At 37.1% G+C, this 27,449-nt stretch overlaps 1 protein-coding gene across 8 annotated transcripts in view; it reads left to right on the top strand.

The window, feature by feature from the left end:
* The window catches only part of NBEA (neurobeachin), a 506,572-nt gene that overhangs the window by 449,616 nt on the left and 29,507 nt on the right, over nucleotides 1-27,449 (top strand). For all 8 annotated transcript variants that reach the window (XM_057410438.1, XM_057410433.1, XM_057410439.1 and 5 more), the window contains one exon: nucleotides 10,080-10,247. In XM_057410438.1, coding sequence (XP_057266421.1) covers nucleotides 10,080-10,247 — 168 coding nt within the window. The remainder of the gene's footprint in view (nucleotides 1-10,079; nucleotides 10,248-27,449) is intronic.

Genomic DNA, 27,449 nt, shown 5'->3' on the forward strand with positions numbered 1-27,449 from the left:
CTGGAAATACGTTTTAAATTTTAAGCTGTAGTAGCACTAAGGACTAATTCCATACGTGTGGAATTATGCTCAGACTGCCAGGAGACAGACAAACTGATGTTAAGATTAGAATAGTGTTAGAATTACAGTCTTCAACTAATTGAGTACTTTTCAGCTTTCTAAATTACTTCACTTATGCATCATACCCTTCCTATACTGTCTTTCACTCCTGTCCCCATAGATGTGAGCATCATGCCGTTATTACATAGTTTTGCCTGGAGGCAGTTTCTGCATGGCTTTTATTCACCCCAGCATCTACTTTTAGCAAAACATGATCAGTAGTTAAAATTCAGTTCTACACACATATATGCTATCTTCAGGTGAGCAGTCTGATGACGTTCACAAATGATAATAAAGTTGAGAATTGCCTAGAAAGCAGGAGAAAGAAGCATAGATTTATTTGACTTAGATGCAGAAAATACACTGAAAATCACCTTGAGAGGAAAGAATTAAAGATACTCATTGGGAATCAAACAAAGTCTGGAAACAAAAATAGTACCAAAACTAGAGCAGTAGCAAGGGGAAAGGTGGCAAAGAGCAGCAATTCGATTAGATAAAACTCTGTAATTCTATGTTCACCAGAAATGAGTGTATTTTGATGCCATCTATGGAAAATCATTGCATCACAGAGGATGGAAACAGTTATACCTGTCTATGATTCTTTTGAGACTGCACCTGGAATATTGGACTCGCTTCTGGGAGACTAGATGACAGAATAAGTATTCACATTTGGATGTAGTTCAGAGGATAGAAATTAAAGTGAATAACTTTGGAATGTTTAAAGATCATGATATATGCATAGGTTTTTATATAATGCTTATTATAAAATAGCAAGTAGTTAAAGCAGGATTATCCCCTGTCAAGAAAATGAAGGTAGTGTGTATAATAACAAGTAATGGAATTACATTTTGAAAGTGTAGTGGCTTGAGTGTATAATAATTTCTCAGAAAAAATTCCTCACATAGGGGTTTATTAGTGTATCCAGCAAACTGCCAGTGCACGCTGTTTTTGGTCACTGGGATTGTACTGGTCAAAGTAAGTAACAAATATAAGGGGATTGGAAAGTTTGACATTCGCTACCTCATGTCTGATTCCATGTTTTGAACCAGCCAACAGATGTATTACTCTGTTAGGTCATCTTCAGGCCAAGCTTTGGCTGTTATACAAGAATCTATCTTGAGGAAAAAAAAAGCCTGGGTGTGGTGCTGACGTGTAAAACACAGCAAGCTTGTGCAAGCCTGGAATTTCTACAGCAACTTAGCAAAGCAAGTAGAAGACACGTTTACAGGAAAGCCACAGAAAATAGAGGAATATTTCACATAGGCGTTATCCTGATCCCTTGTCTAATGAAATCAGTGGTCATCGTTTAATTTCAGTGGAAAGGATCATGTGTGGTACTGCAGAACATATAATGGGATCTTGTTTTCCCTTAGCTGACATTATTTCCTTCTGTTCATGCATATTGTTTGCTTGCTGCAGGCACATATAATGTGTAATTTTATGTGGGAGTAAATAGAAATCCTTATATACTTGCACATTTATGAATGTAAACATTTTCTTTAAATAATAGAAAGAATTTCAGCATTCATCCTCAGACTTACCAAACCAAATAGGGAACGGCCTAGAAAACATCACAGAGACACAGTGGCATAAATCAATGTGATTTAACAAAGTGGTTAACAAGCTTTACTAAAATTCTGTGCAAATTAATAAATGGCAGGCAGGATTTTGGTGTTGTTTTCTATGATTCTTCAGCTGAGTGTTTTACACTTCTAACTAAACACAGAAATTGCAGTGGAAATGGTTTTCCATCATAATAGATTCTTTTAAACTTGTGAAAATTAGACTTGTTATAAAGGCTGGAAAAGACATTCAGTCAAGTTACTTTTAAGACTTTTTGCAATAGCTTCTAAAGCAGTCAGTGTACAGATCAGAGGTTGTTGTAGCAGTTTTGTTTATCCATACAAAGCTAGACTGATTACTGCCGAGTTACTCATGAAACATTAATAAAGCACTATGTTCAATGCTAACATGATTATGGTTTGACCTCGGTGATGGCACAAAGGACAGAGGCAGAAAGTGTCCCTGATAACATTACCCTAATGCTGGGCTCATCAATCATAATCTCCCAGTTTACCAGGAAAAAAAAACCCTACACATAAAACCTTTCACAGATGTGCATCTGTAGTCCTACTCAGCCTCTCAGTCCCCACAGACTTAGAGCAGTCCTGAGAGCCAGAAATAGAACAGATTCAGTCAGTAAGTCAAGCATGTTCAATCAAGGCAGGGAACACCACTGTGAAACACTGAAGCAGAGCTTTTATAATAAGCATTCTTTAGTTTTGAAACAAAAGCTGCAAGATTGTGTAATTCAAAGTTAATTATAATGTTATTTTCATTATGGCTTATGCACATATTATATTGCAAATTACAGTGTTGAGTAAAATGCATTCACTGTAAATTATATTTTTGAGAGACTAAATGGTGTCCTGTTTTTGTTATACATATTTTGTTCCAATTCCATAACTGTTACTAAGACTGAATTTTCTTTCTGTCTTTGAAATGATTTATTTGCACTCTTCTACTGCTGCCAATTACATTTTTGTACAGTTCCATGGCTATTCAGAAGTATGCATAGTATTTCATAATTAAAAAGCTTCTTGAATAGTCATTAGAAACATCTATTATGAAATCTCTGTGCTATGAGGTTCTGGAAGATATGTCTTTTCTCCTCACCATTCAGCAGCAGTTGACATTCCTTTTTACCAGATAAGCAGTAGATAAGATTTGATATTACTTCTTCAGTAGTAGCTTTGATTTTATTTTGTGTATTGCCAAGATTTGTCCTCAGTGCAATTAAAACTCATTCAGCTAATGGGGGTTTTGATGCAATTTGTTAATGGCAGTGATTTTTTTTTAATTATATGTATCTTACTGAAGAATCTTATTTACATCTTGAAGACGCTCACATAAAGGATCAGTTTCTGTGCAGACATCTCTGAAAAACCCAGATCTGTAGAATGCACTTCTGGCACTTTTATGAAAATATCCATTTGTTTAAACAAACATAAGTAATTTCAGATATTAGTATTGCCTGGTTTATTTTAACACAAGAGTCAAAGATTTTACTCCACAGTTAGTATGGGAAATGGTAAATGAGGCAGAGAAATACTAGCCAGAGAGAATCTGTGTATTCAATTGCTGCAGAGGAGCATGGATGTGAAGGGAGAGAAGAAAAACCCCCCTCACAGCTCGTGAAACAGCAGATCTACAAAACTGAAGTGTCTCAGAATAGTTTTAAGAAGATATTTCTAAACATACTGAATAAAAGTTAATAACAAGATACCATGGCAGGAGTTCTTGGAGAGACAGAGAGCATATAGCTATGCAGGGGAAGGAAACAAGGCAGGAACTGCAGAAGTAAGGCGGGCAGGTGCAGTTTTGGTCCAGATGAGAGGCAGCATCAGAGCTTTCCTCTGCTCTGGATACACAAAAAACCCCAGGTAACACCAAACATTGTATTGGAAAGAGGTTGGAAAGAATATTTCATTAATCCAGTATTCTTGACAGTTTACACAGCACATAGTGTGCATAAAAATAAAACCCAATGCCTCCTACTGCAATCTCTCTAAAAAATAATTTTAACATCAAATTAGGATGAGCAGCAAGTGTGCAGTGTTCATTCTGCACAAAGCTCTGAAAAGTGCTATAGTGATTGATCCTACCAAGCAGCAGCTTGGCTTATATTAACTTTATTTAGTTTATCCATAAATATAAGTTTACTAATACCTGTTTATATTTTTATAACTGCTACAGGTCTCATTTTCAGCCTATGGAACACATGTGCATACCCTTGCCTGCAAACATACAAAGCCCCCTGTATATTTATTTCAAAAAATATATATACAGAAAATATGTTTATATATATATATATATATATATATATATATACACACCCTAGATGTATAATAACCCTTGTGGTTTACCTGTTGGCAGTAAAAGGCCCTCCATTGAAAACAGTAACGCAAAAGGCTCCTTCCTCACAACAAAATCTATGAAAAAATACTGACTCAAATGCTATTTGAAAGTGAAGCCTTACTAATAGTGGTTCAAGCAAGTTCAATTTGAGAATGCCTGAATAAAAATGTCTTCTGTAAACTTCAGTTATAATAGGAAATAAGCTGGATATTATCTCATTTCTGTTTAACAGTAAGAATCTTTAAAAAACATAAATAATGTTATCTAATTGAAGAAGTAATAATTATTGTTGCCTTTCTAAAAAAAGAAAAAAAAAGCTTCCTTATGTCACATTAAAAATATGCTCAAAAAAATAGGTGCCACAATTTCTTAAAGCAAAAATACTACTGAAAAATGCTGTTCTTTAGGGCTATCAACAGCCTAATTTAAGGATATTATTTTTTCTGCATGTTGTTCCTACTGTATCTACAAATTACTTTTTACACAGAAGAATCCCACACCCTGTTCCCTACTGAGCATTGCATATTCTTGAGAAACCAGATGTACTGTCAACAGTGAACAGCTCATAAATTTCAGGAGACACTTACACAGAGGGAAAGCAGCCTGTGCATTAGAGCAAATTAGGGAGAGGATTCTGCAAGTATCGCATGAGTAGTGTTGCAGAAGTACTTGAGAGAAACACCAGCTAACCAGGTCATATGTGATATTAGAAGCTTTATCCTGGCTAAAACACAAATCAGGAGCCTTGTCCCCACTGAGGTCCAGGTAGGACTTTGTGGCCTTTTGGTAGCCCATTCTTGAGTGCACTTTGCCTATTGTTTTTGCCTAGCAGTATACCCACAGGACATCCTGATGGGGAGGCCATGAACTTCACACAGTACCATCACAGCCCACAGCTGAAGCCTGTGTAGTGTTAAAGGCCCATGCAGAACCACTCTCCTCCCAGTGTTGGCTCCTCTCTCCACCTTCCCCTCTGGTCTCTGCCTGGGAGGCACAGTGCTGTTAGTCCCCTTGCTGCCGCCAACATCCTCACAGCAACTCTTCCAACTTCCAATTTTGTGTGGAGTTTTGAAGTTCAACATAATTAAATTCACTCCTTCCAAATTTCACTGAAGGTTCTTCTCCAAGGAACTAAGTACCTGAAGGTTTTTTAAAGAATCGTTAGACCTATAGATGTAGGGCAATAAATATGCTTAAAGAACTGTAGACGAAGGCATGACATGCTGCTGTTGCTTATTCATCCATGTGAAATAGAAGTTCTCCAAACCTGCCAGGGTCAGTAAGACCTTCTCTGGAACGACAAGCTGCTGAGTAAGGGCTGGTCATGCAAGTAGAAACTGCCTCAGGCAAACACAGTTTAGGTATTCAACTCTCATAACTCTCCTAATTCTGAAGGTCAAAGAAAGATTACCCCCTGCCCCGGATGAGCAAGCCTGGGAAACTGGTGAAAATGGATGAGGAGAGGTCAGAAGTACTCAGAAACTTTTTTGCCCGTCTTCACTGACAGCCTGTCTTTCCACACCTCTCGAGTGGATAGACTGCAAGACAGGGACTGTGGGAGCAAAGACCTTCTGACTGTAGAGAAGATCAGGTTTGTGACCTCCTGAGGAACCTGAATATAAAAGTCTATGGGACCCAATGAGATGCATCCCAGAGTCCTGAGGGAATTTTCTGATGTTGCCAAGCCACTCTTCATGACAACTGAAAAGTCATGGCAGTCAGATAAAGTCCTTGGTGACAGGAAAGAAGGAAACATTGCAGTCATTTTTAAAAAAAGGAGGGCTCTGGGAACTGCTGACCTGTCAGCCTCACCTCTCTCTCTGATCATGGAACAGATTCTTCTAGGAGCCGTACTAAGGCACATGGAGGACAGGGAGGTGATTTGATACAATTGGTATGGCTTCACCAAGGGCATGTCCTGCCTGACCAACCTAATGGCCTTCTATGATGGAGCGACTACATCAGTGGATAAGGGAGGAGCTACTGATGAAATCTGTCTGTAGTTCTGTAAGGCCTTTGGCACAGTTCCCCCAGTATCCTTCTCTCTAAGTTGGAGAGATATGGATTTGATGGGTGGACTGCTTGCTGGATGAGGAATTGGCTAGATGGTCGCATTCAGAGTGTAGCAGTTGTCAATAGCTCAATGTCCAGATGGAGACTAGTAGTGTGGCTCAGGGGTCTGTACTGGGACCAGTGCTATTTAGTAGCTTCATCAATGACATAAGCAGTGGGATCAAGTTCGCCCTCAGCAAGTTTGCCGACGACAGCAATGTGTGATTGATGCACCTGAGGGATGGGATGCCATCCAGAGGGACCTGGACAAGCTCAGGAAATGGGCCTATGCAAATTTTATGAGGTTCAACAAGGCCAAGTGCAAGGTCCTACTGCATCGGGGCAACCCCAAGTATCAGTACAGGCTAGGGTATTTCAATTCAGGTGTTAAAAGCAGTCCTGTGAAGAAGGACTTGGGGATACTGCTGGATGAAGAGCTGGACATAACTTGTCAGTGTAGCCCACCAAACCAACTGTATCATGTATTTTGCTTGCCACAAAAGAAGCGTCAAAAGAAGCACGAGAAGCAGGTCAAGGGAGGTGATTCTACCCCTCTACTCTGCTTTTGTGAGACCCCACCTGGAGTACTGTGTCCAGCTCTGGAGCCCTCAGCACAGGAAGGACATGAATCTGTTGGAGTGGGTCTAGAGGAAGACAGTGAAAATGATCAGAGGGCCGGAGTACCTCTCCTATGAGAAAAGGCTGAGAGAGTTGGGCTTGTTCAGCCTGGAGAAGACAAGGCTCCAGGGATACCTTGTTGCGGCCTTACATTGCTTAAAGGGGGCTAAAATAAAGATGGTACAAGGTTTTCAGCAGGGCCTCTTTGTAATGTAGTAATGGTTTTAAACTGAAAGAGATTTAAGCTAGGTATAAGGAATTTTTTTATGATGAGAATGGGACTGCTTTAGGGACTGTAGTGACTGAAGGGGTAACGGGTTAAAACTTAAACAGGGGAAGTTTAGATTCCATTTAAGGAAGAAGTTCTTTACTGTGGGGGTGATGAGGCCCTGGAATGTATTGCCCAGGGAGGTTGTGAATGCTCCATCCCTGGTGGTGTTCAAGGCCAGGTTGGACAGAGCCTTGGGTGATATGGTTTAGTGTGAGATGTCCCTGCCCACGGCAGGGGGGTTGGAACTGGGTGATCTTAAGGTCCTTTCCAACCCTAACTATTCTATGATTCTATGACTGTATGGCAAAACACTGGCACAGGTTGCCCAGAGAGGAGGTAGATGCCCAGAGATGTCCCTGCTCACTGCAGGAAGGTTGGACTAGATGACCTTTAAAGGTCACTTCCAACTGTTCTATGATTCTTTGCTTCTAACACCAGGGTGAGTATGTTAGAGGAGATAATGGGTGAAATATGCTCATTTGAACCAAGTGTTTATTTTTTTTCAAAATTACTGTCCCACCTTTAAAGAGTCAAATGTTTTGCCATTTTCCTGAAACGCTCCCTGCATTCCAGAAAAAACAATGCTGTTTTTTACCAAAGAAAATACTCAACTTTTTTTTTAATATACTTTTTAATAAAAAAATGATAGATACAGATGCAGAAGAAACTTATAAATATGCAAAATTTGGAGGAGGAAGAAAACAGGCTGCTTGCTTTAAGTTGGTCAGAGATGAATCCTGACAGCAGGATCTAAATTCTATTTTTGTTACATGGAAAGGAACATTAAAAATTGAACATTTAAAAGTTAAGAAATGCTTTATTTGTGGTTGGTGTGACATACTTAATTTTATCCTTGTATGCTAACATCCTGCATGATAAATGAGGCAAAAGTCCTATGAAGATTATATGGAATGATGTAGCTACTGACAAGATGACGTTGCATGCACAAAACAATATGATTAAGGATCTGGCATTTCTTAATTATTTATTGGGAGACATGCTCTTAGTATTAAGTATTATTAATGCTATTTAAATAATACAACTTGCAATTTGCATATGATGACCTCTGATTTTGAAAAGCAAACAAATTTTCATATGGTTCTCTGCAAGATTTCTTTATAGCTTCTTAGGGTATACTGAGCTTAAGCCCTTGAAAACTGAGGTACGTGTCAGCTATTAAGCTTGAGCTTTCCCATCCATTTTGTCAGAAATAAGAGCCACTGGCCTCAATAATAAAGGGTCCAGTTTTCCACCAAAGTGCAGAGTTCCTCTTCCACGTGAACCATTACAGAATGTCTGAGGAACAACTGCATGATCACTCAGGGAGCCAGCCTCACGTGGCTTGCACTGTCGGTGGCTATTCCTGCATGTGGGGTGGTGGGCAGGGAACTCCTGCCAGTGGGCAGTTCATGGCATGGTACTACAATGTCTGATGATTATTTCTGAGGCAGCCTCCTTTGGATGTAAATCAATAAAATGAAACCACATTTTTTTCCAAAGTTTATCCCCTTATAAAATATGAATTTTCCTGGGGCAGACATGAAACCTTATCCTACCTGGAAGGTGTTTGTGGTGGATAGTGTATAAAAATAGAGAAATTAGGATTTCTCGGAGGGGTGGGGGTGGAAAAAAAAGCCACAGTCTTTGAGAATTAAAAGTATTAGATAATATAGAGGGTTGCTGCCAGCTCTGCCTGTATGCAGTAAGTAGTATTAAGTTTGACATAGATGTTTAGATGATAAATTGCACTTACACTGGTATTTCAGAGATGCTGAGTAGCAGGACACAAGGCAATGGGTACAAACTGAAGCACAGGAGGTTCCCTCTGGACATCAGGAAACACGTTTTGGCTGTGAGGGTGACCAAGCGCTAGCACAGGTTGCCGAGAGAGGTTGTGGAGCCTCCATCTTTGGAGATATTCAAAAGCTGTCTGGGTATGGCCCTTAACAGCCTGCTCTACATGGCCCTCATTAAGCAGAAGTGTTGGACCAGGTTATCTACAGAAATCCCTTCCAAACAGCCCTTCTGTGATTCTGTGTTTTTTCCTTTTACAGCAAAAGTTAGTTCCTAGATCTGACAACTGAACTGAACTAGTTCTGATGCAAGGGAATTAGGTATATGACACCATACAAATTCAGGACTGTGATGGACATGTGATCAACGACATGTATAAAAACTTGGTCAATGAACCATAACCATAAATCTTTATTTTAGCACCAGTTCCTGTTTATCACAGTTCTTCTCTGAAGGTAGCATTAGGAAAGAAGGAGCAAGTGTGCCAGGATGCCACCTTTATATGAGAATAATTTGTGTATCCAGGTACAGGCTCAGGGGAAGCTACGACAGCTAAAGGGGTATGAAGAAACTGTATAAGGCCTTCAGCTTTCAGAAGCTCCAGTTCAGGCAATGATATGTACTAAGGATACCAGTCATGTCTGATAAAGGCCCATTGGTTGGATCAGGTTCAATGGTAATACTATCATCATTTCCTTTGTCTAGAAATAATCTAGAAATCTAGAAATAATATGTTGAGCACAAGAATAGTAATCCTTGAATCCATTTTTAAACTAAGTAGTCATGGACTGTGTTCTCTCTAGTGAACCAAGAAAATGTCAAAAATGAGTGTGAAAAATGCTTTTTGCCTTTGAGAAATCAGTCATGGTTTACGCATGGAGTTCAGAATCTTATTTGCTGGTACAGCTTCTTAATCCTCAGTTTTCCATTTTAGATTTCAGACCAATAACTGATAGCTGGAAAATGAGTTGGAAGATTTTTTTTAAATTTTCTTTTTTTTTTTCCCCTTGACAAATTGCCTAACTTACTTGACAAGCCCAAAAAATCAATAATTAAAAACCCTTGCAGCTAGGAGAAACCCAGTAGCTGAGAACAAAATTAATATGATATAAAGCTGAAGCAAAGAATAACATATTTTAGTGTTTTTCTGAATATAATTAGTTCTGTTTTTCAATGTTTGAAGGATTTCAAATATATCAAATAAGCCTGAGCAGGAAATGTAGTGATATCCATTATGTTTCCTCAGTTAATAGGAAAAGGTAAGACATAATTTAAGCATGAAATTGCAAGATAGAATTTATTTCCTAACTCAGAATTTCACTTGCAGGCCCTGGAAAGTGAATTTGTATCATGTCAGCTTCACCAGTGGATTGATCTTATATTTGGCTACAAGCAAAGAGGACCAGAAGCAGTGCGTGCACTCAATGTTTTTCACTACCTAACATATGAAGGCTCTGTGAACCTGGACAGTATCACTGATCCTGTCCTCAGGGAGGTAGGTGTTTACTCCCATTTCATTCTGAAAACTGCTGTCATCTCACAAGAAATAGTACTGTGTCCATCTTTTACTGCTCAAGAAAATTGTTCTGTGTGACTTGATTCAGAACTTAGGCCTTAAGTGACTTCACAGGCATGTATTACTAAAGTAGCAGTAAAACACATGTCCCAAAGTATTTTGTTTGCTTGAAATTACTAATATATTTAATAGTCAGTTATGATATGGCAAATTATGTATTGTATATTCAGTAATATCTGTTCTTTAGTTCTGATAATTTTATTAATTTTATTAAGTTCACTTAGTAGAACTGAAAAGCTGAAAGGAAAAGCTGAAAGAAAAAGCTGCATTCTAGTCATAGGGAAAAAATGTAACCTTTTCAGTTACATAAAGTTGGTGAGAATGTGTATCTGAAAAAGAATATATTTGCTGCAGTAATAGTAGCAATTATTCAGATCACTTTATGTTAATCATGTAAAGTATAATCAAACTCTTACTAATATAGAAAATGTTTGCTATGTTGTGCATGTATCTGTGAAATATATATATGTGTGCTTATATACAAGCATTTTAATCAGTACATTAAAAAAAAAATTGTACTAGCTATCCTGATAAATGTTTCCTTCCAGTGACTGTATTTGTTTTTAGTAAGACTATTAATTTGAATGATCATTTTCTTATATCATCTATTCATTGGCTAAAACAATTGAAATCTGGTGAAAAGTGTGAAGAAGCAACAGCTGCTAGATGAGTACCGCTGTGATGATGCTGTACACACAATCTTCCATTCCCCCAGATAGCTGCCATCTGCTGTATGCAAAACAGTAATAATTTATACATTGCCAGGCGATGGGTTTTTGTTTGTTTGTTTGTTTTCTGGTCTTGGAGACAGAAATCTACAGATTTCAGAAAGGAGTAGATTCTAGATTAGCATTCTTATGCAGCTAAGTATTGGGTTTTGGCATGTTGTTTTTTAGTATTGCGTTGTTGCATATTGTTACATGTGATGCTTTTTGAGGAACAGAACTAAAACAACATTTAGACCTCTAGCTTCCTACAGCTGGTTTTCCACACCACGCATTGCAAAGCTTATGTTTTGTAAACAGTTAGTGTTTGATTAGTTTTAAGAATGGCTAGAATTGGTTTGATCCCATTGCCTCAAATATTTAGTGTTAAAATCTACATAATGGCTTTCTCAATTTAAAACTCTGAACACGACTAATGCTTTTTAAAGTATAAAACAGGTGCCAAGCACCATAAATACAATGGATTTTCATGGTTTCAGGTCCTGTTTTGCATGGGCAGACTCCTATGTCTTGACTAAGAGTCTACTTCCACAGGTTTGTAGGATCTGTCTGTTTGCAGGATCTGTAGGTCTATCTGTCTGTCTGTGCACCTTATTTAACATTTTATGACATGGTAAGACTCTTCAGCTCTCCTGTGGCTGTACTTACATGCAGAACCCATCAGAAATTTCAGGATATTCATGGAGATGTTTTTGTTCAGTCACTTGTACATCTAACCCATGCCCTGTCAGTCAATGGGACATAAACCTCTTAGGCTATTTACACCATGCAAACTTATAAAAAGCACAACTTCATCTTCATTGCCACAAGTTAGATAGATTGGTAAATAAAATTTATTGTTAGCAATGAGAAGGTAACATGTGTAGCAAACATGCATCCTCCTAATTTTTATTACATATAGATACCTAAACTTGTATGCATGCATTTAAAAAAAACAAACTTTCGCCTCCAAGAGATCCCAGACAATGGTGATTTGTGGTTTGCCATAAAAGGGTTAAAAAATACCTTTTGTTATTTTTAATGAGAAAATTTACACATGTAAATATAGACAGATGTAGAGTCTTCTTCTTTTTCCCTGAGCTCTATTTTTGAAACTATCAGGCATTTGCTGGCCAGTAATAAAGCATTTCACAACTTGATGATCTAGTAGATCAAGTATTTGGATGCCATATTTCTGTTACAAATACGTAGATATTCTATATACATTGTTTTGTTGTATTTTTGGGGAGGTGGTGGGGTTTGGTGTGGCTTTTTTTTTTAAACTTTATTCTGGCTTTTTAAAAGAAATTAAAAGCAAAAAGACCTTCTAAAGCCTCTGAAGAAATGCAGAAATATAAAGGTAGGAACACTAGCAGTTTAAAACATTGTATGTTATACTGTGGCAGGTGGTGGTATCTGACATCTTAGAATCACTGCAATTTAAAATTAATTGAGCTTTACAGTTATCCAGGAAAATTAATCTCTCAGTATCCAAATTGCTCTTGATGTGTATTTTCTAAATAAACATTTTTGTTCTGTCACACAGAAATCGGTGAATGTTCCCAATAAATGGCTGTAAAATAAGCCAATCAATGCTACTTTATTGGCAGGAGCTGTTATCAGGCCAATGGGCTCAAATATGGCAGTAGTCTCCTCAAACTGTGGCCATAACTAAGTTCACATTGAGCTGAGTCGCAGTAGGACCTGTCCATTGAAATAAGGCTCCAAATAAAAAACCCTCTCATTTAGGCCTGATGGTTAGAAAGATATCATTTAAAATTACAGATCCCAGCGCCCTGTTCATGCTATACCTTGTCCCTTTCACCTGTTGTTTGAGCACCTCACTTAACCACTGAGGAATACATTCTTAGCTGAATGAAGAATGGTAGTCACTTCAGTAGCCTTCATGCTGAAGCAAAACTAACAGTGGTGAGATAACTCAAGCCTGCCATTTCTTATATCTTTCTCATATGCATGGGGAAGTCCTCTAAGAGCTCTACTATTTAACAATGGAAAAATGTGTGAAACTGGAATGCTGGGGTAACGTTTCAGATAACTGGAGTCTATGAAATCACATACATCTGCCCCTGTAATAACACTTTGGCAACTGAAGATCTGCACTGAAAATACACTGATTTAATTTAAACATACTGATTCTGATATTTCAAATGACTTTGCAATTTTTTGATAACACAAAAAAATACTTGATCATTATAATTTATTTCAAGTGGTGATGAGGGCAACATGAAAGTCCTGACTTATATGCTCCACACAATGTATAAAACTGAATTTTGTTTTTTTTTATCTTTTATGATTACAAATTGGGAAATTCTTCAGTTCTGTCAGTTCTAACGGTCTCTTTTATTCTACACCCTGCAATTCTTTTTTCATGCTGGAATAAGTAGGAGCAAAAAATTTACTATAAGATGAATATTTTTTTCAAGCCCCAAATTATTCCTTTTTTTTTTTATTGTTATTGCAACTTTTTGCAGTCTATTTGTAAATTTTTCCTTTATTAAAGTAAAAGCAATGAGGTGAAAGCTAAAACTTGAAGAACAGCTTAAGGATATTGATACATTCTTACTTGACAGGTGAAATCATAGTTGCAGCAAAAGCCACAGCAATTACAGCATTAAAATGTCAAGAAATTAGAGGTCAGAATAGCAGATAATTTTCTTCCTTTTGTCAGATTACAAATTGACATTCTTTGACAGCACAGGATTTCTGGCTGAGAAAATTATGACAGCTTAACTCGTCTTGTACTTGTAAAGCAGTAATTGATAATGAACTTTACCATGACAGTCTTCTCCTGTGGAGAAACATGACAGAACATCCCTCGTACAAAGCCTGTATCTCTTTTTAATATGTAAACAGTAGTTATATTGGATATCAGATGTTATTTGGAATTGTCTTTACTATTAGTTTACATCACAATCCAAATTCTTTCCACTGGACAGATCTGGCTGACTTCAGGGGTTTGATGCTGAAAATGCTAATGTATAAAGAACAGTATCAGAATTGTAGTTTTGGTGTTTCAGTGTTATTGGTTCACTTCCTTAGGCAAATATAGTTCCTCCTCTGTTTTCTCGCAGAATGTCTATTGATTTTAGGAGCCTAATTTTTCCCAACCACCTGGAAATTTGGACACTCAGAAATCAATAGGGTTATGACTTTTTTCAAGTTAGGAACTTGTTTCCGTATGACACAAAGTGTTGTGATTGAAAGGGAACAGCACAGTCGTGCTGATCATTAGAAAATGCAACAGAAGAGTTAAAATTATTTTCAGTAGTACCTTGTAGATTAAATACAAAATAACTGGGCAATCAATGCATGATAGATTAATCACAGACAGTAGTGAAAGCACATCTAGTGTGCAGAAAAGTACTATTTTGCGTGTTCTGTTTATTTATTTAAAATCGTAGCCAGATTTGTATTTCTTTTTTTGTTTCAGATGTTCAGCTTGTTTGTGATTAGAAACGTTTTGAAAAAATCAAGTGAAGTATTACATAGCTATTGGTTTGTGATAGACTTGAGTCTAATGTGTCATCCTTGTGTTCTGTGAGTTGCAAATACAGCTTAGCACTGCAGTACAGTGACTTTCAAGTGACTGCTGTATCTTCACCAAATTCTTGTATCCCCCCAGTCAAAAAGGAATTGCAAGTGCACAGGAAAGCGAAGCAGTGTGAATCTACTGGACGCAGGAATTTGTTCTCAGCAGCCACCTGTCAAAATACCTGAGCATACTTGCAACTCACACAGCAAATTGAAAATTGATTAAAATTGCTAGTGCTCGACAGGCAGTTGCTGCGCCCGTAAACTAATCCTAGTAGGACAGTTTTGCTGGCAGCTAACAGCGCATATGGCCTATGCAATATTTATTTCTTTGGTAGTGACTAGATATTTAGCATATTTAAATAATTTGAGAAGTCATAATGATGCGGTAGTCTTGCAGTGCTTTTCAGCTACCCTCATTTCTGGGTGTTATTTTTCCTCTTATGTTTTCTTCTGTTATTTCTTTCTTTGATCTGACAGGAATAACAAAGCATCCCTCTGGATCTGCTATAGTGAAATATGCCCACAGGAAGCAGAGTAGATCACATCAGTTTTCACTTCTTTTTTTTCTCCTTTCCTTTTTTTCCCCCTCCTTGCTGAAACACTCTTCGCTACTACAGAGGGCTGACATGATAGGGCTGTCAAGACTCAGAAAGATAGATATATCTGTAACAAAGGGAGCTGGAATGCAAGCCTTTCGGTGGTGGCTGAACCTGGCAAATCTATGAGGAAGAAATTAACACACTATTTTAATAGCACTATTTAATGCTTTCAGGGTAACTCCAGCCCTTGCAACCATGTGCTTGTTCTTGCTTTTGCTCAGTTATTCTTATTTAGTCTGATTTCATTTTTAACTTGTTAGATCTTTTACTTCTAGGCGCCATTTCTTTGATGTGACAAGAATATCAAAACCACCCCTATGGATCTGCTTGATTGAATTGTACCCACAGGACTTGCCACTTACATGTTCAGTTGTGCTTAATTGCCTCCATACAAGGGGTTGGTTTGTGCTTCCTTTCTAGGAGCAGTCTTGCTTAGGCATGAATACACATAGTGGTGAAATAAGTAGGAAGCTGTATATCATACCAATATCCACTTTTTTCAAAGTTAATTGAAGGAATCTGTATAGTAAGTACAGTTATTCAAGTAAAAGATTGAAATTTCAAAATAGAAATACATTTTCTTATATGCTAAGGTCTCAGCTCTTCTCTAAGAAATATGTACTTGCATCAACTGTTGTTGATTTTTGTTGAGAAGCCTAGACCACCTTCACTCCCAAATACTGTTTTTCCCAGGCATGCAAAATAGGGATTTTTTATTTATTTTTTTTTCCCAAAATTTGTATTGGTTTAGGAAAAAACACTGATTGTTTTTGGAGTATTTTTGGCCTGTGGGTCTGTTAGGTATGCATTAAGACGTCATCAACAGAAAACTAAAATATTTTTATGTTTCACTCTGGGAGCATCCATGGATATAACAATTTTTATGTCTTTCTCGTGAGCTTTGGAGCTCAGTATCCTCTTCTGAAAATAGGAAAGGAAGAGTTTTTACTTGCTGTCATTTTTGTTGATAACTCTCTGTAGATCAATGAGAAAAACACATGGATTTTTTGAGGGTAAAAGATACTTATTTCTGTAGGTAAAGATTCCTGCAGAAGACACTGAATGCAGGAGGAGACACCTTAAATCAGAATATTCAATAGAGAATTAGTGTAAATTGCATCAGGTTGATTACCACACAGTAATTGCCCAATTGTGTGCTCTTTTACTTGTTTCTTGCTGAAGGGAAAGGGCTTTCAGAAGCAGTTTTCTGCAGAGTGATTGAAACATTTGAGCTGTTCATCCAATTTTACCACAAAGTAACTTCTTGGGAGCACCGATCCTAAGTAACATAAGCCATTTATGAGAAGGATTCAGAAATCATAGTCTGTTCTGTAGGATTCCAAATTAAAAACATCCTTCTACCATTGCTTAAAACAATTTACACTTAGATTAATGATTGATCATGATATCTCCAGTTACTGAATGTATTAGAGATGATCAGTATTTTAGTGAATCTGTGTTGATCTGAGTTCATGACCATTCCTGGATCATGGCGTTACATGTTTATGGGACTTCAGAATCTTTTCATAGCCAGGAAAATATCCTGTTCCTGGATGTAAATCAGATTGTGGCATATAGGTGATTTTTGTTCCAAAATGCATATTAGGTTTGGGATTTGTTTATTGTTCATTGTACTTGTGACTAAAAAGCTCAGCATCCAGATAGAGCTAATCACTGCCACTCAATGTTCATCACCAATCATACACTGAGCATTCAAACTGAAGACTGTCCATAACTTATTTAGCTGATGAGAGTTCAACCATGCGATTTGATAACTATTTAAGATAATTATTTCATCAAAAGAGTACTAGGATGAGTCTGTAAATAACACATAGCCCAGAAAAATGTCTCAACCTACTTTCAGTTCTTTGGAATAAATTGTTTCACCAGGTCTCATCTACAGTAGAAGTTTCATATGCATTTTTTTCAGAACACCCTGGAGTCTTACCCAAACTGAGTTTAATGTTTTGCTGATATAAAAAGAATGTCATTAACCACAATTGCTCTCTTTTATTGCAGAAATACATAAAATACAGGTCTTGTACATGAGAATTTCTTTATTGTCTGGTTATTTTTTCTCCATATGGATGACAGGTACCAATTATTGATTTTTAAAATCAGCAGCAAAGATTTTAGCATACACTTAAAGTACTATTTTATGTGAGAGACAGAGATCTGGGGTGAGAATTACTGCAGTTGATTGTAACAGAAATAGCTGGAAGGGGCCTCTTTTTTCCTATTAGCACAGATTTCAGTTATATTATGCTGTCATTACCTCAGCATAAATTAACTATTATTCAAAGCATTTCATACACAGCAGTTTGTTGGAACAGATATAACTCAGTCTAAGTATCTAGCCATTCACTTAGATGCAAAGCTGAGCTTTCTAAATGTTTTAAACATATTGATAATGTGCCTCTTTAATGCCATTTTGAAGCCCATATATAGTATATCTATATTATTGTTTTCAATTTATGTCAAGAGCAAAGTGAAGTTTTGAAGAATGTGTTCTGGGAAATAATCCAAACAGAAGTATTTCTTTATAAGCTAAACCCCCAAAATAAGTGAGTACATTTATTTTAAATGCAACAGTGTAAACTGAAATTCTAATATATACTGAAGCTTTGTGAATGCTATATGTGACACTTCAGTATGCTTTACCTACTTACCTGTCAGTCTTTTTTTCAGCTGTTAGTTTCAAAGGTCTGCCTGTTCTCTGAGATAGTTCTTGTGTCTTTAGGTGGATAAATTGAAGGCTGGCAGGTAGTTGGAGCCTCATCATAACCACAATTTGTAGTCAAGAGTATGTGCTTGGTAAACCTCAGTGCACCATCTTAAGGTGGGAACAAGGCAGATGATTTATGATAGAAAGATAAAGCTGAGAGCAAAGAGATAAGCCAGCATTTACTTTCCATTCAGATGAAAAAGAGCTACTAATGCTATATTACCACATTCTTAACTTAATCCTTTTTATTCATTAACATAGAATGATTTTACTTAGGAGTTTTGCTTTCTTTTTGACAAAGCAGCAGTAGAACATGAAGTCACACTTTCAATTTTGAATAGTTTTGTATCAAGAACAAAATATGCATGCTAGATACTTTAGTTTACTGAGTCTGGTCTGCTTTCTGAGCATTAAAAAATGCCTTCAGTGGTCGTGTTTTATTTAAATAATAAACAAGAAGAAAAAAGTCACAGCTAAAATGCATTCTTTAATGATTAAGTACCCTTTCCTCTTCTATTAATACAAGCTATCAGAAGGCCTGTTTGGTTGTTTGCTTCCCTGTTTTCCTCATATTATTTTTTTGTTTTGTTTTCTTACAGGGGAAACTCTTAATAGTAAAATAAGTAGAAATATGTTGACTGTGTTCTGTGTAATGGCTTTCTAAACATGTAAGTTATCCTTCTGGAAGTAAAGATTACTTGCTATTTGAGCTATTAATAATGTTTATTTTGCAAGACAGTGATGTTCTATAGGCTTGATCCTATACCTTCATTTATTTACTTCTGCATCAAAACATGTCAATGTCCCAGTAGTTCAAAAGACTGCCTGCTTGTGATCTCCTGAATTCTTGTCAACTACTGGCCAAATTGCCACGGGGTATGAACAGTTGCTAATGGACCCACTTTCTCTCATATTTTGGTTGAACTTCCTCATGAGCATGGTGCATTATTCTCTATGCTGGTTTACCAGAAAGATTTGAGAGAGTTCAGAAAAGAGCGTCCTAGTGATGAGGGGATAGAGAAGACTGTCTTATGAAGAGGATTTCAAGAGCTTGACAGAAAATAACAGAGTGAAAGGGGACATGTGGCAGAAAGGCAGGAATATGGAGGGTTGCTCATACCACCTGAGATAGGGATATGACTTGGTCTGGTGCCAGGTTAACTAGCAGTTACAGGATCAACTTTAGGCAGGAAAGCTCAGGCTTAATGGCAGAAGTTTCCTAAGGTCTGTAGGCTGGAATTTGACTGTACAGTCTTGAAAAAGATATTGTAGAAGCTCCATTAAATGATTCATTTCAAACTAGAATGGGCAAACACAGTAAAAACGCATTGTTAGGAAGAATGTACACAATGGGAAGGTAGAATAATTTGGACTTCACCTGTATCTTTTATTCTGCTGTGTTCTGTTATGGTGATAGCTCTAAGTATAACATGAACGCAGCCATGTTGTCAGTAATCGCCTTAGTCTGTGCCTCTTACGATTACATTAACTTCCACCATAAGTTACTTTTTTTTTTTGTTTTAATTCGGGATTATCTTGATAAGTTTTTATTTTTTGACAAATTAATACTTAATGTAGAAATTATTTTTTTTTAAATTGCTACAGCATAGGTGGAAATTTTGTCAGTCAGTTTAACTCTTTGGAGCTTTTCAGTTGCATGTAATTTACACCAAGACACAGAAATCAAATGCTGCCCTAAATATTCACATTCCCTTTTTAATTTTTTACACTGAAAATTTTGTCAGAATGTTACACAAGATGTGTAAATGTGTAGTAGTTTTATAGCATACAATGCAAATGTATGAGAATTACCTAAGATAGAAAAAAAAGAGAATGGTATTTAGGAGAGAAGTATAACAGCAGTGGAAGAAGAGTAAGGAAATAACTTGAGGCATTTTCCTTAAAAATGGCATAAGTTCAGTTTATGGGCAGAAGAATAATGAATGAAGTGGGGGAACTTAAGAATTTTTGTTCTTTAAAAGTCATTCCCTCCCAAAATAAGCTCATCATGCAGAACCTTTACATACATTCATTGTTGATTTTAAAAAGTTTAACTGTGAATTTGTAAAGCTCACAATTTAGCTTTTAAAATAAAAAGCATAGTTAAAACCAGCTGTAAGCATGCACCGTTAACTGTTAAAGCTCTTAGTCACAAGAAAAAAAATTAGAAAAGAGTGGATGAAGTTTCAAAGTTTCAGTGAAGCCTCCTGCTGATATTACTATTGCATTTTTATGGATAGGATGCCTACACTTAGAAGCCTCTGTGCTCCTAAAAATGACAATTAAAAACATATACATTGTCTTAAACAAAACTGAAGGCCAGGGGAGCTAATAAATAGAAGTAAACCTGATGTGGTCCCTAACAAATTCTCCCTTCTACATCATGGAGTAAAAATTCTGTATGTGTAAGAGGTAGTGCACTATTAAGTTGACATTAACCTCCCTTAAAACCATGGGAAGTAGCCCAATGCTACTCCCTTGGCTTCACTCCCAATTACTCCCCAAAGCATTTCACAAGTCTAGGGTACTTGTATTTTATTTTCATCCTGATTATTTTTTCCTTTTCTTCTGGCAGCTGTGAGGGTACCAGCAAAGCCGTACTTTTTCTTCTTCTGTGATTCTTAGCTAGCAGAACTCACAAGCCGTTGGTCACCCAGCTTGAAAGCTGCAGGTCTTTCATAAATAGTCACTCCCACAGTTTCCTCAAAAATACCACTGCTTTTTCTGCTTGATGCATTGGCTGTTGAGAGCTGTGAGTGGAGGTCAGGTTGGCTGCTTATGCTTTCCAGACCAGGCCATGGAATAAGCAAAGGATGCTCAGTTTTGCTATTTTGTCCAGACCAGAGGTTGTTTCATGTGTTTTTCCCGAGGAGATCTTCAGGAACAGAAGTTTCTTCTTCCCTCTGCCTCAGTGGAGAGGAAAAGCAACCGGATTTTTCACAAGTACCATCTCTGTTTGGCATCAGTTTTACTTCTGCAAAATACCTGGAGCTTTATTGTTGTATGAATATAAAGTCATAATAATAACACTGTCTTCATTGCCACAGAATAGCTAGCTTCTCTTTTCGGCTCAACATTTGAGTTAGTAAAAATGATGATGGATCAGTGATGTGTAAGCTTGATTTTTATTTTTATTTTAATTCCTTATAAATAATAGGAAAATTAAAACTACCGTAATTTTTGCCCAGAATAAAGCCTTGCATGTGCGGTAGTGTTTAACCAAACAGGTCAGGGTGACCATGTCTGAAATAAAAAATGCATCATGAAGGAGGGTAAATGTAATTGCATTGGCAGATGGGCATTTACATGAGAGGCCAAGGTACAATAGGAGCATGAGAAGCCAGGTGAACCAAAAACAGGGAAAAAGGACAGAAAGGGCATTTGGAGCTTGACACAGAGAGGAGGAAGGGAAAAGATTAGGAAGGCAGTCCTTGGGAGGCTTATATATGAAGTGAAGGAATTACCACAGGAAAAGAGAGATCTTGATATGGTTGTTAATGTAGAGAAATTATGTTTGTGACCTTCCCAGAGCTTTGGGGGATTTTCTTGTCTTGACTTTGGAGACTTCCTTTTTCATTAGTGAATTAAATGAGATACTGTATAATATAATCTAGTTAGGCGTTTCTAAACAAAAGACTTTAAGTACTTCTGACTTGTAAAATTTAGAAGGTTTCTAAGTGCAGTTGATGGCGTTTTGAAAAATAATACTGGCAATTTTTAGCCTAACACAACTGGAACTTCACACTTTCTGGATGTTTCTCGCTGCTTTTCACATGTGGGAACAATTCTAGCATCCTAGACAGAAGCAGTGTTTTTTTTAAATGTCTGTAAATTTTAGTGACTGCCAACTAAAAAAAAATAAAATTCCATCTCAAAGATTTAAAAGCATAAATTAAGATTTCAGCATCCTGCCTTGTATTTTATATACAAAAGAGAAAAATAAATTAGTTAAAGAATGACATAATGGAGAGGAAAGGAATACTTAGCTTAAGAGCAAAACACCTGAGTAAGAGTATCAAGAAGACGTATGACAAACCTAAGACTAATGGTTTGGCCAGAATAGAAGATGATATTCTGAGCAAGATCTTGCTAAGAGCTAAGAGTGAGTGCTCCCTCTTAGTGACATGATTTATACAACAGGAGGCACATTGAGGCAATGGAACTGGTTTGGTTTGTTTTGCAAATACTACCTAGGACACATCTACAGTTCTGCATGTTGTGATACTTTGATTACTATCATGTAAGGGAGTAATATGAAGTACTAGTATCAACAGGGGAAATTCTGTGTTGTAGGTGAACATTTTAGTAATTTGCATTGCAGAATCAAGATGTCAAAAACAAGCTTGTTCTATAGACCTAAACACCAGATGGGAAAGATCATCTATATTGGCCTCTCACCCAACAAATCACATAACGCTTTTGTCCATGTAGCCTTTTGAATGTAACAGTAAGTGTTTTTGCATAAATAACAAAGAAAGCTGATGGAAGTGTTTCATTATGTAGATAGAGTTTAGGTGATAAGAAATTATTTCAATCAGCCTCCTTAAATATTTATCATCCAAAACCAACAACAAATACACTTGTTTTAAAAGAAATGAGGGAATGCCTTAAGACAAAATAAAACTACTTGTCAGTTTGAGAGGAGTGGTTTCTGAGGTTTTCTGTTACATAACAATACAAAATTATTACAGAGAAACTATCAGTCATCTACAAATTAAAAAAATCTGATTGCCAAGGTTTTTCAGAACCTGATCTATTCATGGCATGAAGTTACGTATTTGATGAATTATTATATCATGCTATTACATCTCTCACAAAAGTAACTTAGCAGTAAAATCTTTACTAATGTGTTGTCTTCAGTAACTTACTGATCAAAGAAATAAACATTTTCTTTTATAAACTTAATACAGATACGGGAGAATGATGACAGAGAGATGATTTCATTTGGCATGACATCAGTGAACACACAAGAGTTTCAGTTAATGTTACCAATCTGTGTGGGACAGGAATTATTACTAATAGGAACATAAGAAATACAATAGTTTAACTGAAGAAAATAATGGCATGAAATGAGAATACTTAATTTTTTTTTTATATGAGATGTGACCTCATTGCTCTCCACAACTTTCTAAAGAGGAGAGGGGGAGAGAGGTCTTGTCTCCTCTCTCTGGTATCCAGTGGTAAGACATGTGGGAATGGTTCAAAGCTGCGCCAGGGGAGGTTGAGACTAGACATAAGGAAGCAATTCTTTACGGAGAGGATGGTCAAACACTGGAACAGGTGGCCGATGCACCAATTTTGTCAGTGTTTAAGAGGCATTTGGACAATGCCCTTAATAACATTCTTTAACTTTTGGTCAGCCTTGGAGTGGTCAGGCTGTTGGACTGGGTGAACACTGTAAGTCCCTTCCAACTGAGATTATTCTATTCTGTTCTCTTCTGGAGGGGAATGAAGGAGAGGATTTCACTCCTTGACAGCAGCCCTTTTCAGTGTAAGGAAGTTTTCCATGCTTTTCAGGGGAGTGGGCTGCCGGAGAGGAAGTATTTGTTCTCAGTCACACAGGATCTTCGCAAATAAGAGTATGTCTGAAAAACTAAGCAACACTCTCAGCTAAACCGGCCCTGACTGCAGGATATCCATCTTTATGTTATTTTTGCTTTACCTTCTCTGTTGCTGTTTGTGAGATGTATTGAATTTATTTTCCATTTGGAGTGTATTAACCAAACATTTGCTTAAGCTGGCAGAGTGTTTGAAATTGTTTTGCATCTTAAAGGCATATTGGACTGCCAGGAGCTTCTTGACTTCTTTTATAGTTCTCTCTTGGGAGAACTATAAAGGTGAAAGAGGGAAGAATTAGGTATCACAATTAGTAGCTGAATGAGGTAAATGTGAAAGCTAAAAGGCAGCGCTCCCTGAGACAAATAAGGTCACCAATGTGATTCATGCCTTTAAAGAGAACGTGAGATCTTGCCTTTCACATTCTTATTCCTCTCGTAGTACTATTTCCTTTCACAGGGGAATGAAGAAGAAGTTCAGGGGTGGGCTTACTCTGGGAGGAGGCTGAAGGTCAGCTCTGAGCTATCGGTCTTCTGCTAGGGAGCCATTTAATTGCCCACAGGATCCAATGAGATACCTCCTGTGAGGGGAAGGAGCTTAAGGTTGCCCCTACTCCATTGTTAAATTAATAAAGTAGTGACTTGTGGAGAAATGTGCCCACCTTTCAGTCCCTTGAGTATCCTGATTAAATAACTGAATGTATTGAAGCCTCCAGAATTGCTTGTGTTTAAAATACAGCACTTTTTCGCTCCAAGCATACAATAATAAAATGGAAATTAATACTCTTAGCCTAACTTATCAAAAGTCATGAAGATATTGATGCTGCTTAACAGCTGTAGATGCAAATAAAAAAGCGGTATCTCACACCACTTGTACAAAACAATAACATTTCAAGCTGCTTATGCTACCCACCAAAGGGCTGTCAGTCATGCTTGCTCTGAAGAAGTCAGTGCTTGGGGGCTGTTGAGCATGCTGGCAGAATAGGTGGGGAAGCACATAAAGGATTCCTGTGTTCACTTGGATGCAAAAATGAAATAAACATTCAGGAAAGCAGAGCTGGATGACTATTGCTGTGGTGCATATTTCTCAAATGCCTACAGATTTTTGCTCTTCATTGGATGCAGCCCCCATTCACAGGGGAAAACGAATTGTAGAAAAGCCTGAATGTAGTTCACAGGAGGAACAAAACACACCAGGATTGTGGGAATTAGTAATAAATAGTTACTATATTAAAAAAAAAAGTAATAAAAATATAGGGAAAATCAGATCAAACACATTTTAGAACGTTTAACTGATTATGGTAGAAAGAAGATGCATAAAACAAGGCCACTTCACATAAGAATAAAACCATTGTGTTACTATCAGCAATGCAGTCTGGTTTTAGGAATTTCTTTCTTGCCTCTGTAATTCCAAGTAAAAGTGCCCTTATGTTTCTTGTGTAGTCACCAGGCATCCCTCTCAGCAAAAGGAGTTTGCAAGTGAGACGGACTGTGGATATCTTCCTTGGTGATTTACCTGCATTTTTAAAAAAAAAAACTTTTTAAGAGAAAAAGTATGTTGAAAGTAAACTGGTTCATGACTCACCCTTTTTTGCAAAGCTATGTCAAAGAGCAAACAAAACCTTCACTTCTGTGATGCTTCAGATGAGTCAGCTTTAGTATTTTCATTTAGATTTGGTCTATGCTTCTGAAATGAATCTGCTGATCATGCTTTCATTCATGCTGCAGAGCAGTTTCGGTGTGTCTGAACTGGCTTATAAGCCACAGAAACAACGTGCTCCAGGGGCGAAGCTAGCAGAGCTCTAATGTTGGGGTCTGCAGCTACGCTGGAGCCAGCCTAGTGGGAAAACCCTGCGGTGGGCAGTTTAAACATGGGTTCCTCAAGAGGAAGGTGGCTTCCTCTTCTCTCTGGTATCCAGTGGTCAGACACATAGGAATGGTTTTCATGCTGCACCAGGGGAGATTTAGACTGTACATTAGGAAGCATTTCTTTACTGAGAATGTGCTCAGACACTGGAACAGGCTTCCTGAAGAGGTGGTTGATGCCCCAAGCCTGTCAGTGTTTAGGAGGCATTTGGAAAACATCTTTATAACATGCTTTAAATTTTGGTCAGCAGTCATGCAGTTGGACTGGATGATCATTGCGGGTCCCTTCCAACTGTAAAGAAATATCATATTCTATTCTGGGACCAACGCTTTTGCTCTGCAACTCCTGTTGACTTACACTGCTTACTGTTGGAGTCATTGCCTTTGACCACTAAAAATAGCTTGTAGACCTAGAGAAACATTGTTTAAATTATTTATCATTAGATTTGTATTTCTTTCAACCAGAATTAAGAAATAAACCCCAAATATTTCAATAGACTGCATAATGAGCAAACCAGATGTACTGAACTCTTCATTCCCCCGGAAGCTGACACTAAGGATGGATCCTTCAGGTTGCAGAGGAGAATCCCAGTGTCTTGTGAATGTGCAGTCTACTTTTAAACATAAAAATTGAAAACCAATAATTTATTTTCTTTGAGCACAATACATTGAGGATATAGCTCATTGTATCTAAGATTAGTATCATTCATAAGATTGGATGATTTGATATATTAATTTCTTGACCAAAATATATGTGAACATATAATACAAATCTATGTAATTGTTAAATGGTCAATATTGAGTGCTATTAAGTTGTGTTTACTGGATTGCATAAATTAGGATGTGTGAGATCAACTCATTTAAAACTTTGAATTGCCAGCAAGTTTTCTTTCCTTATTCTGACCTATGATTATTAGGCTAAGACCCATTTTATCTTTCTGCAATATATTATCAGATCCTAACAGGTACTCCCTGAGTGTCTGGAGTAAAAATCTCATTTTATGTGGATTAAAAGCAGTAGGGAATCTCAAATCAGCTCACTAAATAGCTTTTCCGGAACACCTTGTTAAGAAAACAAATACTAATATAGTCATTTTGCTGTTCCAAAATCTGCCAAATCTGGCAGCCACCAAATTCCAACCTTATATTGGTTCTACATGAAGGACCTTTGAAGGTGAAATGCAAATAAACTTTATTTTATTAAAATTTGTATACAATTGACTAGAATGAGTGTCTCGGGGAGTGGGGTAGCACTTTGCTCACAATAAGCAAGATCTAATGGGAGAAAAGGAATTGATTAATTAGAATGAAAATTTTAAGACCATTAAATAAATCTGAATTTTGATGATTTGCAATTCAAGATTAAAAAGTGGTGTACTTTTACCAGTTTTCAAATTTATTTCAGATATAGCCAGAGTTCTCTTTTAAACAAATCAATGTATTACATTATTATTCACAGATCTATTCCGTACCTGCTTTTTATTTTGTGTTAAGTGATCTGATAGGAGGCAGCGTTAGGAATACCCTTGGGCCAGTTACTTTATCTCCTATGCTTATGTTTGCCTACTGTGTTAAGTTTTGCCAAAGTTTCTCTGTCCTTCTTAAGTGTTGTGAGCTCTAGAAAGGAATAATAGTTGTAGCTGTGCACAGCTGTGGGGTTTGCAGTTTATAGTCTCAGTGGATAGTTGAATTTTACAGGTATTTTATAAGAAACATTGTTTGCTTCTAAGAGTTTTCAGTTTTACAAATGGTACTTTTGAAAGAAAAAGATAATACTGCTATACATTCAGTAGGGGAGAGATGGTTGTCTTGTTAAGTGCAAGCCAGCAAAAATATTCAATATTCCTCAGGATATCAAGGTCTTGACTCTGCATTTGTTCAGTTTAATTTCAGTTTAATTTCAGTTTAATTCTGCATTTGTCAGTTTAATTTAAATGATGGGTGTGTAAAGTATGTGAGTATTTACCAGAATATTTTCAGCTGTAAAGTAACAGTAGCTTTTGACAGTTATACCTTAAGTTTTTGTATTCTACTTCTCTTTCTCTATTACTATCATAAATCCACTTGAACTGGGAGGCAGAGCAGGCAAAGTCTACGTGTGCAGAATTTACAGGCAA

Source organism: Pezoporus wallicus, unplaced genomic scaffold (assembly GCF_028554395.1).
Source record: "Pezoporus wallicus isolate ANWC-B61680 ecotype Strahan unplaced genomic scaffold, APGP_CSIRO_Pwel_v1 contig_1876, whole genome shotgun sequence".
Classification (NCBI taxonomy): Eukaryota; Metazoa; Chordata; class Aves; order Psittaciformes; family Psittacidae; genus Pezoporus; species Pezoporus wallicus.